At 49.0% G+C, this 15,306-nt stretch overlaps 1 protein-coding gene across 3 annotated transcripts in view; it reads right to left on the bottom strand.

Moving 5' to 3' along the window:
• The window catches only part of RANBP9 (RAN binding protein 9), a 635,256-nt gene that overhangs the window by 38,329 nt on the left and 581,621 nt on the right, over window positions 1-15,306 (bottom strand). For all 3 annotated transcript variants that reach the window (XM_085607104.1, XM_085607103.1, XM_085607102.1), the window contains one exon: window positions 3,127-3,277. In XM_085607104.1, the coding sequence (XP_085463230.1) occupies window positions 3,127-3,277 (151 nt within the window). The remainder of the gene's footprint in view (window positions 1-3,126; window positions 3,278-15,306) is intronic.

The raw sequence follows: 15,306 nt of genomic DNA, 5'->3' as shown, positions 1-15,306 counted from the left end.
ACCGCCATCCCTTTCGGGAACACCCGAGGGGCGCTGGTAAGGCCAAAGGGCAGCACAGTAAACAGAGTGCTGGTGGCCTACCGTGAACCACAGGTAATGCGGAAGGCGTCCTGTAATTTTGAGCTTCTTCTTCCGGTGGAAGCGGTTGACGTTCCAGAGATCCACGATAGGAGGCAGGCCTTTGTCCTTCTTGGGCACCAGAAAGTAGTGGGTATAGCAACGACAACCTACTTCTAGGGCAGGAACTCGCTGGATGGCCTCCTTGGCCAAGAGAGCCGAAACTTCTTGTTGGAGAAGGGCAAGATGATCCTCCGACATGCAATGGTGGCATGGATGGAGAGGTAGTCTCGAAGGGGAGTGAGGAGCCCCTTCGGACTATTTGCAAAACCCACCTGTCCGACGTCATGGTGCGCCAGTGGGGTGGATGATGGCGAAACCTGCCGCTCACTGGCGATTAGTGTCCCTGAAAGGTCTGACTAGAAGGGTTTGGAGGCTGCTGCAGAGGGGGCAGTGGTGGACTGGCCCGCTCGCTGGACCCCAGACCCACGGCGGTGGGGCCAATGTTCCCGGCTGCACAGGGGCTGAACTGCTTGCACAGGGGCTGAACTGCTTGCGCTGGCCTGTGGCTCTGGGTGGAACGTGGTGGGGCGCCCCTTCCGTAGCCACAAAAGGGGCGAAAAGCAGACTGCACAGGGCAGGTGGTGAAGAGGCCCATGGACTTGGCCGTAGCCCGAGAGTCCTTGAAGCACTCTAGCACGTTTTCTGCTTTGTCGCGGAACAGGCTATGGCCATCAAAGGGCATGTCCATTAGGGTAGCTTGGACATACCCGGAAAAAACTGTCGACCTCAGCCAGGCGTAGCGTCGAAGGGCTACCGACGTTGACATTGTACTGCCTAGCGAGTCGCCAGTGTCCAGACTACATCAAATGGTAAACTTGGCTGCGTCTCTCCCCTTGACAACTGCATGGGAGAGTACGGCATGTGCCTCCTCCAGGCAAAGGGACAGCACCTGCGCTACCGTATCCCACACAGAGTGGCTGTAATAGCCCAACAGACATGCAGTGTTTACCGACTGCCGTCCCAAGCTGGTGGAAGAAAACATAATCTTCCCAAGATGGTCCAGCTTTTTGCATTCCCTATCAGGTGGTGCGTTGGGGAATACGCCTCTGGACGTCGAGGTTTGGACCACCAAGCTCTCAGGGGTGGGGTATTTGGAGAGGAAAGTGGGGTCCCCTGAAGCCAGGCGGTGGTGTCGGACAATCATCCTATCCACAGGATCCCCTGTGTTGGGCCTGGACCAGGTGCCCAAAAGGATGTCAGTTAGGGCTTCATTAAATGGCAGAAGGTCTCCGAAGAGCTCGCAGCTGGTTGAAGCACCTCTGTCAGGAGGTTAGTCCTGACCGCCACTGTAGGTAGCTCGAGGTTGAGAGCCTCGGCTGCCCTACGCAATACCACTGCGTAAGAAGCTCCCTCCTACGTAGCCACAGTAGGAGGAGACAACTTGCCAAGGTCTGGAGAGGTATCCAGACCACTGGCTTCCTCAAACTCCTCTCTCCAGTCCGGATCATATTCTAACTGGTCAGTTAAAGGGTCTCCAGACCCCTCCCAGTCCTCCTCACCCTCCACTGGTTGCCAATCTGGAACCAGGGTGGGACAGGGGTACAAAAGCACCCATCGGCGCCGGATCTGGCGTCGGTCTACATCGGTCGGGCTCCGTGACCACGTCGGGATGGAAGAGGGGTTGACGCCGGCTGGGGACACAACCGGCTGCGGGTGTGGTGCCGGTCGAATCAAAGCCGGTGGAGGTGTTTTGAGGTCGACCGGCACCGATCCAGATCCAGGCCTGGATCCAACGGGACCCTGCGGTGCCAGGGCCCCCAGCCGAGTCCGCAGGGCCCGAAGGAGCGTCAGCGGAGTCGGGCTGCCGAAAGATTGCATGCATGGCTTCTTAAAAACTTCAAAGCTGGGCAGGGGTCGCTACGGGTACCAGAAAGGGAGGGAAACTCGGAGCCGACCCCTCCGGACTCCCGCGCGACCGGTCCCTCCGGACTCCCGCGCGACCGGTCCCTCCGGACTCCCGCGCGACCGGTCCCTCCGGACTCCCGCGCGACCGGTCCCTCCGGACTCCCGCGCGACCGGTCCCTCCAACGACGCGGAACCGACTGCCGGGCCTCGAGAAGCTTTCGGGACCGCTCCCGCAAAGACTTCAGATTCATGGTCCGGCAGTCGGAACACGACTTGGGATCGTGGTCGCATGTCAGGCACCACAGGCACACGCGGTGCAGATCAGTCACCGACATCAGTTTTCGACAGGAACCGCAAGCCTTGAAACTGGGCATCCCTGATGTGCACCAGGAGGCTAAGTCTCAAAAACGGTGTTAACAAAAGTCGGCAAAAAGTCAGTCAAAGTGACTGGAGGTACCGCTCTCTCTGGATCTGCGATGGCTGGCGCGGAAAAAGAAAGAACTGACGCCAGCGCACAAGGACAGCATCTAAGTAGCTACCGCAACGTCATCACGACGCCAACGACAAACGCGAAGCCGACCGACGCCACCTTTCGACGCGCAGGGGCACTGCTGACGAAATAATTCTCTGGATCTAGCCTGGGGGTAATTTCTACAGGTATGGAATATATAACTAATTGTCTCTTTCAGATTCCCTGGTTTGTGCGTTTGTTACTAGTTAAAAAAAAACAAAACACAATTTAGCATACGCATATAGCAAAACTAGCCTCACGGTACCACTCGGATACCAAAAAATCTAAATAGCCACTAGTTAACATGTGGGAGCATTCTGAGCAGGTGCATAAGATTATTAAACACATGAGGACATGTCCTAGAAAATACTTTTCCAGCTATCGGGATTTTTCGAGAATAAGAGATGCTGGAGAAGAAAATAAAATGAAGATTAAAATTAATGCATCTTTTATTTAACCAAATTGCCAACTGTACAAGTTACTCTTAACAATTCACAATTAGAATGTGTGAAAGATTCCTCACGGCTCGACTTTTCAACTTCATATCACAAACATCAAAGGTGTGCTGCAGCCCAATATCCCAACATTTTAGCCTCCGTCATGAATACAAAAAAAAAAAAAAGACCATGGATTCATTGCCCACTACTCACCTGGTGAAGCTGTTGGTGGCTTGCTGAGATCGTGTCACATTTATACTGTTGAGCTCCGGCACATTTAGAATGGTAGATTGGTGTTTAATTTGACAGTAAGACTGGTGTGCTTTGTTTGATAGCACACCATTACTGCAAGTGCTTTCAAAACCTAGAGAGAGAGATAGAGAGTGAGAGAAAGAGGCAGACTCTTAGATACTTAAGTGGATGTATTAAAGAGCAAATAAATATTTCTATCCAACTGTGCAAAAAGACATTCTTTGTAAATGGTAAATGGGGGGCAATTAATACAAAGAAACCAAAAATGCTTTTAAGTTGCTGGATATTTATCAAAATGTTTCTATTCATACCTGTGTACTTGTTTCATCATGTCAGAAATTAAGTTTTCAAAATTTCCTCTATATCATTACTGTTGTACCTTTTAAACCGACACAAGCAAAGGCTGAAATGGGGCTAGCTGCCAGTGGGGGACTAAAGGTCTTAAGCCTTTTCATGAATTTGCAAGCTATGTTATAATAAGAAAAAAAAATCCCACAATCACTTTAACCAGGAAGTATAAAAGACACAAAAAACCCAGACGTTTGCAGTCATTGTTCTTACTAGATGCAATCATAAAGATAGTGTGATTTATGCAAATATGCCTTCCTTATTAGGGCATTATGGTTACAGAACTTACACAGGATTGCCACATTTGACTACATAGTAGTTTTCCCACAATTTTTATATTTCAGAAAGTTGTTGTTAGACTCCAACAGCTACCCAAAGAGGATATTGAAAGGTATATAGCAACGGATGCAGCACAAGCCATACTTATCCCCGCCACATGTCAATCAACATCTGGGATACCGTATACCACACACATTGATTGTGAGAATGTAGAAAGATTTGACCCTAGCTCTTTACAGTGCATGTTTTCAGATACATGCGAGGAAACTGTTTGTTTTAGGATAAGTATTCTACAGCCTGAGGCATAGTGGGCGGAAATCGAAAAAATATATATATTTTTTTAAATTATTTTTTACTAACATAGTTCACATAGGACCATAAAAAAAAAAATAACAGACAAGATCTGAGTTTTGCTGAGCGTTCCGACTGCGATGCGTGATCCATGCCGACACACTGCTTTAATTAGCTGTTGCGAGATTCAATTGCTCCACATACAGCCTAGCAGCCAACTCCGTGGAATTTGAAAGAGGTTGTTGTTTCTGTCATCCGCAGATTGACTAGTACAATTCACTATCCTTACAAATATAATAGGACACAGACTGGCCTATGTGTGAACTGGATAAATAGGAGTGTTCCTGACACTACCAAAACGACTAGCATATACAGTCGAGCTAACCTGTTGTTTCTATTTCAGATACCCCCTTCAATTTTAAGGGCTTACTTCCCTCTTATTGTTGGTCCTGAGTAAGGTGGTTCTCCACCGAAACGCGCGTAGGCCAAGACCTTGACCATTTCCATCATTATAGAGGAGAGGTCCCAAGAGATCCAGCACCATCAGAATACAACCATTAAAGTGCTTGTTTCTCTCCCCATTTCATTTTGTGGGACCTTGTATAGCTTCTGAATGTTTTTGTTATTTTAATAGAATGAGGATGACTGATGTATGTTTGGGATAGAGAGTATGATGAGAAGATTTTTGTGGTCTTTTTGGAGGGGGTACTCACATTTATGAATAAGATTTCTGTTTTAGGTGGTCTAGTTAATATGTATGTCCATTGTATATAAAGTACTTGATATTATTGAAGAAGAAATCAAAAATTGAAAAAATTGAAAAAATAAAATGACTGTAAAAATTACCTTGTATCGTATGAGTCTTTAACTAATGATTTGTTGTCGGCAGGATAGAACCTGTATAGGTCTCTGTTAAAAGTAATATAGGTCCTGATAGAGGTTAAGATCTGAAAAGCATGTCAGTGAATAGCATTGTGTTGAACAAATTGAAGCACATGAGGACACAAGTGGGACACCCAATTTTCGTTGTTACTCCCCCGACTCTCCCTCTGTCCCCCTGTATTTCAACCAAGGCCCCCAAACTTTCCTCCATTTCTTGTTGCAACCCCTACTCTTGTATATGGTTTCTTCGGCCCTTTGACACCAATCAAGGTCCGCCTCCACTGCTCCCATTGCGGAGGTGTCTGTGACCCCCCTCCACCCTCTAACAAAGTTTCTTTTTGCCACCCTCGCTGTCAACGCTAGCCAGATCTCCACATACCTGGACCAGTCTGTGACCCCTTTAATCATTAGCAACAGCCACTTTGGCTCCATCGGAACCGTGTCACCCACTACAGCAGACATGGTGTCCGTGACTCTGGTCCAGAAGGGAACAATCTCCGGGCACTCCCATAATATATGATAGAAGGTGCCCTTCCGTTGACAGCCACTCGCGTAGAGGGCCGACTGACTCCTGCCCCAAGTGTATAGGTGTGTGCGAGGATAGTAGATGTGGTGGAGGATCTTTAACTGCACCAACCTAAACCATGAGCAGATTGCTATTTCACGCGGACTCTGTATGGCATCCTGCCAGTCGTCGTCATCCAAGCTACCAACATCCTGGGCCCTAAGCGACGACAAAGGGTCTGGCATATTGTTTATGAGCTTGCGGTAGATGGTGGATGTTGGCATTTCTGGTATGGGATCGAGGAGCAATCTATCCTCCATAGGGGAGTACTCAGGATTGATGTGCCACTGCGTATGTAGGAGCGTATGGCGTGAAGGAGACGTATGTGGTGGTAGCTTTGCGAGTCATGGAGGTCATATTCCTTTTTGAGATAAGCAAAGGATCGGGGGCGGTCCCTTTCGAAACGTCTCTAAAATATTAAATGCCGATAACTTCCACCCCCTGAAACCAGTCAACTTTGTCACTTCTCTCAACTCGTCTCTGAGCCATAGAAGGGGTTCTACCGGTCAGTGTGTCTGTCCAGCCTAGGAACTTATTTGCCTCTCTCCAGCACTGAACTACCACCCAGGTGTGTGCAGGCCACTCCATCCGTGGCCTCCGGGCATAGAGAGGGGCTCGCAGTTTCCCCCCGGCATGGCCATCCTATCCACTCAATAAGCAGGTTCAGAACTGTCCGTGAATATCCAATCGTTGACCACCTGGAGCTGCGAGGCACAATACAGTTTGACGTCTGGATGCGCCAGGCCACCATCATATACCCCTCTGGTAAGCTTGTGTAGTGCTATTCTCGGGGTCCCACCATCCCACAGCAACGTCCGTACCGCACCACATGCGATATTCATTTGAATACAACCGGAGGGATAGGATACGGTGTATTCTGCAAGATATATAAGAGCCTCGGCAGCGCAAGCATCTTAAATAATGCCGCTCGGCCCATGGGGGAGAGAGGCAGTGAGAGGCAGTGATAGCCAGTGACTCACGTCAGCCCCAAGGCGAGCCAGTTGAAGCTCGAGGTTTCTAGCGAAGAATTCCTCTTTGTCTCTTGTGACGTATATCCCCAAGTATTTGAACCCGTCGGTCACCTCGGAGGCGGGACACCTAGTGGGTATCCGAGGGGGAGGTCCCGACAGGGAGAAGATCACCGACTTCGCCCAATTAATTGTGTAGCCAGAGTAGCTGCCGAATAACTCAGAGGTGTAACACCTGCGCTATCGAGTGGTACGGTCGCACCATATATAGCACAACATCATCAGCGTATAAGGAAATACGCTCTTCCCACTAGTCGGTCAGCGCCATTCCTTAGATCGACCTGTCCCTCCTAATCCAGTGAGCCAGCAGGGCCAGGGCAAAGAGGAGGGGGGACAGGGAGCAGCCTTGCATGGTGCCCCTTCTAAGGGGAAAGACCCTGGATACGGCGCCATTGACCCTCACTCAAGCTGCAGGTTGCTCATACAGAAGGCACACCCAACTACATAAGATCGGGCCAAAGCCTAATTTCTGGACCACCATGAACAGGTAGGGCCACTCAATGCTGTTGAATGCCATTGAGGCATCTAACACCATCAATGCCGTCTGGGTGTTCCCAACATCTTCGGTAATGTAAAGTACCCCATACAGACGCCGCAGGTTGTGGTGGGTGCTCCTACGTGGCATAAACCCCGATTGGTCAACGTGTACCAAATCTGGAACAACAGACACCAATCTGTACGCTAGAGCCTTGGCCAGGACATTGGCCTACACGTTTAGGAGTGAAATGGGGCGGTACGAGGAACAGTGATCCGCCGGCTTCCAAGCTTTGTGGATGACCACGATCGATCAGGGAGGAGCCTACCTGTCTCACGTGCCTCCGTATACATCCGAAGAAGGGGGTTAATAATGACGTCCGCCTGTCTTTTATATATCTCTACTGGGAGCCCGTTGGGCCCAGGCGCTTTCCCGGACTGGAGGGTGTTGAGGGCATTCCCGATTTCCTCCCCCGTGAAATCCACATCAAGGCGGCCCCTTTGTTCAGAGGACAACGTGGGCAACGCAAATCCCGTAGGAGCTCTGCGCAGTCATTTTCGGTCCTGGTGCAGACTGGGGAGTATACCCTTTCGAAGTGGGTCGCAAAAGCTTCCGCTATGCCCGTGCTGGTGGATAAGAGGGACCCTGATGCGTCTCGTACTTCAGCTACCCAGGAACGCTCCCTGTCACGCCGCTTGAGCCCCGCTAGCAGCTTGAAGGCCTTGTACCCTACATCATAGATCCTGTGTTGTGTGGCGAGAGCGTAGGCTCTTGTCTCCCCCTCGGCCAGGGCTCTAAGTTCCCTCTGTTTTAGTGTCAATCTGTGGCGAAGGTCCACAGAGGAGGCGATGTTAACCTCACGTTCCAGTTGCTCAATGTCACCTATCAATGCCTGGGCCTGCCCTCTAAGCACCGTTTTGTACGCTTCCCATAATGTTATGTGGGACTCAACTGAGCCCCGGTTTTCATCAAAGTAGAACCAAGAGCCCTCCAGGAGCTTATCCCCTATGAGCCGGTCCCGGAGACACCGCGGAACAATTCTGGGAAAAGACGCCCTATTAATCACCGGGCCCCTAAGAATGACGCTCACTGGGGAGAGATCGGAGATCCCACAGGCCATAATCTGGGGTTCAGCGAAGACTCCCACCTGGTCAGTACGGGTGAATAAGTGGTCAAGCCTTGAAAAGGACCTGTGTCTAGCTGAGTAAAACGTGTATTGCCTAAGTGTAGGGTTGTGGGTGCGCCACAGGTCGCTAAGTCCCATTGCCGTAACAAAGCCGTCCAGGCCCCGCTTCCCCATGCAGCCCATTCCAGCGCTAGAACGGTCCAGGTCTGCGTTCATAACTGCGTTAGTGTCACCACCTATCAGGAGGACCCCCTGGGGAAGATCCGCTAGGAAGGAGCCCAGCTGCGGTAGAGTTGAGGAGTGTAGGCCTGGTGGAACATAACAGGAGCAGAACACTAGGGTGCGCCCCTCCCATTTACCTGCTGTCGCAGCCAAACAACCCGCATCATCAGTCCATCTGTTCGAAATAACAATGGGTAAGGTGTTGCAGACTAAAATATTCACCCCCCGTGATCCAGACGTGAACCCCGAATGGGCCACCATTTTGTAACCAAAACGATCAAGGGCCCTGCACCTATTCACACGCAGATGTTACTCCTGGATTAGAACTACGGCGGGTGAATGCCTTTTAAGGTGCTGTAGTACCAATGTACATTTGATCTTGCTACCAAGCCCATTCACGTTCCATGACCACATTGTTATACTAGCTGAATCACCCAGGTGTGTCGGAGAGGCTGCCTTTCCTGGGATAATCACACGGCCTCACTGTGTCGCTAGGCAAATTCCCACATGTTAGATGACTATGCTGGTCTAGAGCAAAACATCCCAACCCCTGAAACAGAACCCCCCCACCCCTCCCCCCCCCAACTCCCCCCTCCCTGCCCGGTGGGTTCCCAACCCCCCACCTTCCAAACTTGCAGAGTGCCTGTCGCCCCAGCAACCCAACAATCAACATTGGCGAGGAAACATGAACTTGCAGTCAGCCAGAAGAGTTATACATAGCTAACGAATGTCCCAGCCACCCTGATAACTGTACTAGAGCAACCCGATGCCAGTCCCCCTGGGTTTGCTACCCGCATACACTCCCGGCTGAATCAGACCACCAATATGAACATTACATTATTGCCGTGCGTTGCTAGGGAGTTCGATCCTCATACTGTATGTAACTCCTCGAGACATTGCCCCCCACCCATATATCAGAACCCAGGCAGCCCCCTAGATGGTAAGAAAGGAGAAAAACTCAATGACTAACCCACCCCCAGATCACTTAATTACTCTCTGTTCTGGTCTCTGGCTGCCAGACAAAGATCTCTCTTCGCTCACAGTGTCCTGCCCATTGTGGCGCTGTTCGGATCTGTGCGGGCCACCTTTCCTGCCCACTGTTTGCCAACCCTCCAACCAGTCGCTGGCCTCTTCCGGTGTCTCAAAGAAGTACGCTTTGCCTCCGTCCAGGATCTTGAGGCAGGCAGGGAAAAGCATCATGTATTTCACCCTTAGTTCCCTGAGGGCTCTCTTCACACCATCAAAGGACCTTCGCTGGCACTGAACATGAAAAGTAAAGTCTGGAAAAAAGCGGATTGTGGCATTTTGAAGCTGGGGATCGCCAGACACCCGCGTCACCTGCAAGATGGCATCCTGGTCTCTAAAGTTCAGGATACGGGCAATGATAGTGCGCGGGGGGCCCCGGGCTTAGGCTTACCACCCAGCGCTCGGTGAGCCCGCTCAACTGAAAAGAAGTTTGATAGGCGCTTAGGTTTCAGGTGGTTCAGTACCAGATCTTCTATGAACCAGTCCGTTGATGGCCCCTCCATTCCCTCTGTGACCACCATCACGCGGATGTTGTTGCGTCTGGCTCGCCCCTCCTGATCCTCGTGCCGGGCGCAGATGTCCGTTTGATTTGTAGTTAGGGCGGCAACCTGTTCTTCTAGTCTCTTTGTTATGGACTGGAGACTCCCGATGCCTGTTTCAGCCACTGACACTTTCTCCGACATCTTCCTGAAATCCGCTCGCAAAAGGTTGACTTCCTCCGTTACCGAGTCCAGTTTGGGCTCCAAGGTTCCGCGGAGCTCCCGAATAGCTGTCATGATGTCTCTCAAGGAGGGGTCAGGGCCACTATCTGCAGGATCCTCCTGCTGGCTCCCACCCGGAGCCCCATCCTCTCTCCCCATGGCCACCATGTACTTGTCTATCTGGTTGGACTGACCCGGGCCAGTCGGTCTGTTTCAGCCCATGGCTCGGGATTTGCCACACTCCGTAAAGTCAGGCCTGGGTGTGGTGAGAGGTAGGCCCCTGTATTTTATGTTCTTCTCCCGGGAGAGGCCGGACTCTGTGGGGATTCTCAGCGTGCGGTAGGGCTCTAGGGGCAGAGTTTAGGCTTTAGCTGGATTCACGATGTCCCAACTGGGCAGGCCTTCTCCCCGTCTCGAGTCCCTGCTTCGGAGTTTCAATCGGGCAGGTATTACCAATGCGTAGGCCCTCGGGCCGATTTGTCACTGTGCGCTGCGCACACTCCCCCGCAAGTCGGGCACTCCACTTTGCCTGTCCAGGCACCCACTTCTCTTCAAGGGGGTCCCCACACTCTGCTCTCGGGGGGCTGCTCCCTGCTGTGCCGGGCACTATACTCATGTTGTTGGGGCGCTAGGCCCCGCCGGTGTTCTGTGCCTCCGCCTCGTGGGGTCTTCTCTCTACTTGGGGCCACGCGGCCCACACTCCATACGCCTCGCGGCGTCTAGCCTCCGGCCGCCCTGCCCCAATCCCGCACTCATCGTCTGCTTGAGGAAAGGCACGCCGCAGCACCACCTTCTGCAGCCGCATTTAAGAGGAGCTAACAATCACCACTCCGATCTCCGGCCGGGGCCATCTTGGCTTTGTTGGGGCGAGCGGCTCCGGTTCTGGTGTTCGAGTTGACACCGCACTCCGATACAGTCTGGCACAGACAGGCGTCCCAATTACACATGGATGAACCCAGATTGTGGGCTTACTTGCTGACCGCTAGCGCAGCTCTCACTACTATACTTCGCCCTTCTTATGGTTTTCATTTATTTCACAGGCATTGTCCTACCGTAAACCTTAACTCAACGTTACCTTTTCGTGAATCGGCATCTTTTCCGTTGCCTCCATGGCAACATGAGGTAATCCCCCATCCACTTACCCCCTCTTCACCCTCGTTCCCCGCCACCCCTCCTCTGACCCTTCGGATTCCACACGCTTCTTCACTTAACGTCCTCGTGCGCCTCACGGGTCCACATCGTACCGCGCATGTAGTGACTAGTATACCACGGTTGTCATAATGTCTTTTTTAACGTAACCTTTAAAATCGTCTATTTCCGTATTTCTGTTTAGACATTAGTTGCCATATAACAACAACTTGCGATGTCACTACTGCATAACAATGCACACTTGAACGAGTACTTGATCTGACACAGTACCTTGTTGATGCGAAATGTAATGTTTTTACGTAATTACAAATTGATTGATTATTATTTTCCATTTTTCCCTTCCCTCCCCTTTATTATTTTCATTGTTTTTTCCATATTTATGTTGGTTGTACGTTTGCCTTATGTCCAATGTTTACTCAGGCATTCAAAATAAGGGCAATTTAACTAAATTAGTCCTGATGATGATCCTGTATCTTTCTCATAAGGATCGAAACGCCGTCGACTCTGTTGCCCACCCTACACCTTAAATATTGCTGTATGTAATATAGTGTGAAGGTGGCAATCTGAATATCAGATGTTTCGCTATTCATTATTTCTCAAAGAAACATCACTGTAATTGCCTGATTGTGTTTTGTCATTTTCTGTCTACTTGGTATGTAAGTCAGAGGATACAGGCTTGTGTCCCACCGAATTTCTACTTACATTTCCTTGTTTACTGTCAAGAATTTCTACTTATTAAAGTTGCCATGCCCGGCCGGACATTGGCTATAATATAGTTCCAATTTTGACTATATTCATTTTTTGCTCTATCGTTTGGTTTCAGGGACCACTGTTTCCTGCAATACGTATCTACCCAAGGTCCCTGTCTAATTCCTTTGGGTGCCCTTGTTCCTCCTTTGATATAGTAAGCGCAATCGCTGGATTGCAAGGGCTTATGGTCCTATTCCCCTTCTTGTTTAGATAGTGGGTCACTTTCCTTCCCTACTGACTACCATATCCTTAACTGTCTCCCCTTTTTCCCTCGCATCACTTCGTGTCATGTCAGATCACGCACCTTTATACACCGATGAATACATTAAAAAGATTTTAGAAGGTCCTTCCCTCTTTTCTGACTCCGCCAATGCTCCTCAAGAAACAGGCTCCACATTACCAGAACAATTAGAGAAAACGAAAAAGAAAACAGTCAGGCTACAACTTATGATACGAATGCTCACTGAGTATTTAAAAGCTGATATTATCCCCGCAGGCCTCCAAGTCAGGAACATACCTGGAATTTTCACCGACATTCCCAAATATATCACAAATTTTAGCTACATTAGCACAACGTGCTCTAGGCACTGGATGGTCCTAGGTATCGACATAGCCACAGAGGAACTTAAAAAACTACTTGAAGAGATAACAGATATTGAACGACAAATAACAAGCAACGACACGATTCCTGACAGTAAGCAGCTGTTGGAACAAGTTCGAAAAACAGTGGAAGAATTCTATAGAATAGAACAGAATAAGAAATCTACCAAAGTAAAGAAAGATATTAAGAGCTATTCTACTGAACGTACTTATCCCTATCTCACCAAAGATTTCTACGTTAATCGATCCTATAATAACCAACGCAACAACCGCCCCTGGGGACGTTTCAACAGAGGACAAACTTTAGTTGGATTCTCTGACACTTCTGTAGAATCCTCTGATAGCTCAGACCCAGGCGAAGGGACTAGTAGTGCAAATAGAACACCAGTTAATCCACAACCTTCAACCTCTTTTTTAGGACGTGGCCAGCACGAGCCACCAAGGAGAGGGGGTCTGAAACGTGCCCATTGGCAAAACCAACCAGGCGAACGGCAAACCCGACGCAATTACTACCGCTGGTAGACCAATCTGAGCACACGGACACCACCTCCTCCCTCACCAATCTCTCACTCCCTATATTCAATCTCACTGAACACCACTTGGATGACTCAGAATTATCCATACTTAGCAAGGGTTTGTCATTCGTACCCATCACAAAAACTAATTTTCTCGACCTACAAACAGAAGTCTTGAGATTTTTTCGTAAACTGAGATTACACAGCTATTTCCTGCTAAATCCTTTTTTACCAAAGGCACCCAATACTCCTTTGAGGCCTCCTTCCACTTTCTCCCCGTCGGCCAATATGGTCCCACCGGAGATTTCCACCTTTGAAAAATTGGTGTTAAATGACCTGACACAACTGGCCAAAGAACACCACTACATACCTTACAATATCTCATTGGCAGAAAAATCAGCACTTCAGACTCTTAAGAATAACAACACGATAGTCATTAAACCTGCTGATAAAGGGGGAGGGATAGTACTCCAGGACACCATTACCTATAAAAACGAAATATTAAGACAGCTAGGGAATACAGATCACTACTGTAGACTACCCACTAACCCCACTAATGAACTCAAACAAATGATCCAGCAAACCACCAAATCTGGCCTAGACGAAGGGTTCCTTTCTAAACTCGAATACCAGTTTTTGAATGCTAAGGCCCCTCGGATACCAGTTATTTACACCTTACCTAAAATCCACAAGGACACTGAACACCCCCCTGGACGCCCTATCGTCTCCGGTTGCGGCTCCATTCTAGAGCCATTAGGCTTGTATGTAGATTTTTTCATAAAGGAGTTCGTCCCATCTACACCATATTATGTCAGAGACAGCATGCAGATGATTACATTGGTAGAAAACCAGAGTTTTGATCCCTCTACAGATACACTCTGCACTCTTGATGTGGAGTCTCTTTACACTAACATCCCCCAACGAGAGGCTTTGCTCGTTATTGAAGAAACTTTAGAGACACGCATCAGACCACACGCAGTTCCAACGATTTTTATTTTACAACTTCTTGAGATCTGCCTGACCAGGAATTTCTTTTTGTTTGACGGGCATTACTATCAGCAGACTAAAGGTACATCGATGGGGGCAGTTTTTGCCCCGAATCTGGCGATCCTTTACATGAATGCTCTGGAGACGAACTGTATACTGGTCCCACTTAATCCTTTTTTCTCTGCCCTGTCACACTGGAAACGATACATAGACGATATTTTCCTTATTTGGCATGACACCCAGGCTATGCTTGAAAATTTCCTCCATTGGTTGAACAACAACTGTGGTGGTTTGAAATTTACACTCACACATAACAAAGTTTCCATTCCTTTTCTTGACCTTAATATAATTCACAGAGACGGGATTCTGGTGACTAGCCTGTTCAGAAAACCAACTGAGCGCAATACTCTGTTGAAATACAGCAGCAATCATCCCAGAGCCCTTAGAGACTCTCTTCCCTATTCTCAGTATCTCCGCATCAGACGCAATTGCACTCTTAAGGAAGATTATTTCAGGGAAGCCAAAGTACTAAGCAACAAACTGACCTCCAGAGGCTATCCCAAAAGACTGATCCGAAACTCCCTCAAAAGAGCCTGGTACTGTCCCAGGGACACTCTCTTGGAACCCAAAAACAAGAAATCAGAGAATCGCATAGTATGCGTTACAACTTTTTCCCTCTCCTCACACAAACTACGGAAAAGCATTCTAAAACATTGGAGTGTAGTCAATGCTGGAATACTGAACCTAGAGAAACCTCTCTTTGCCTTTAAGAAAAACAAAAACATCAAGGACCACTTGGTCAGAGCAGCTCTCCCCAGCACCACAAACACTGGTACCCTTCATGACCATTGGTCGTTACCCTCTTTGACTGGTCATAATAAATGTGGCAATTGCTCAGTATGTGGTTTTACCAATGACTGCAAGGAATTTGTATATGGTAATATACGTAAACCACTCACACAATTCAGTAATTGTAACACCTGTAATGTGATTTATGCTATCTTATGTCCCTGCGATATGATCTACATAGGTCAGACCACACAAAAAATTCGGGTACGAATCTGCCAACACAGAAGCAGATTAAGATGCAAAACTCCGAACGCTCCATTGGTTGAACATTTTGAGGCCAAGGGCCACTCTGAGAATGAAATACGCTGGACAGTAATCTCTGTAGTGAAGATCCCACCCAGGGGCGCC

Source organism: Triturus cristatus, chromosome 5_2 (assembly GCF_964204655.1).
Source record: "Triturus cristatus chromosome 5_2, aTriCri1.1, whole genome shotgun sequence".
Lineage (NCBI taxonomy): Eukaryota > Metazoa > Chordata > Amphibia > Caudata > Salamandridae > Triturus > Triturus cristatus.
This window is presented reverse-complemented; position numbering and strand designations above follow the sequence as displayed.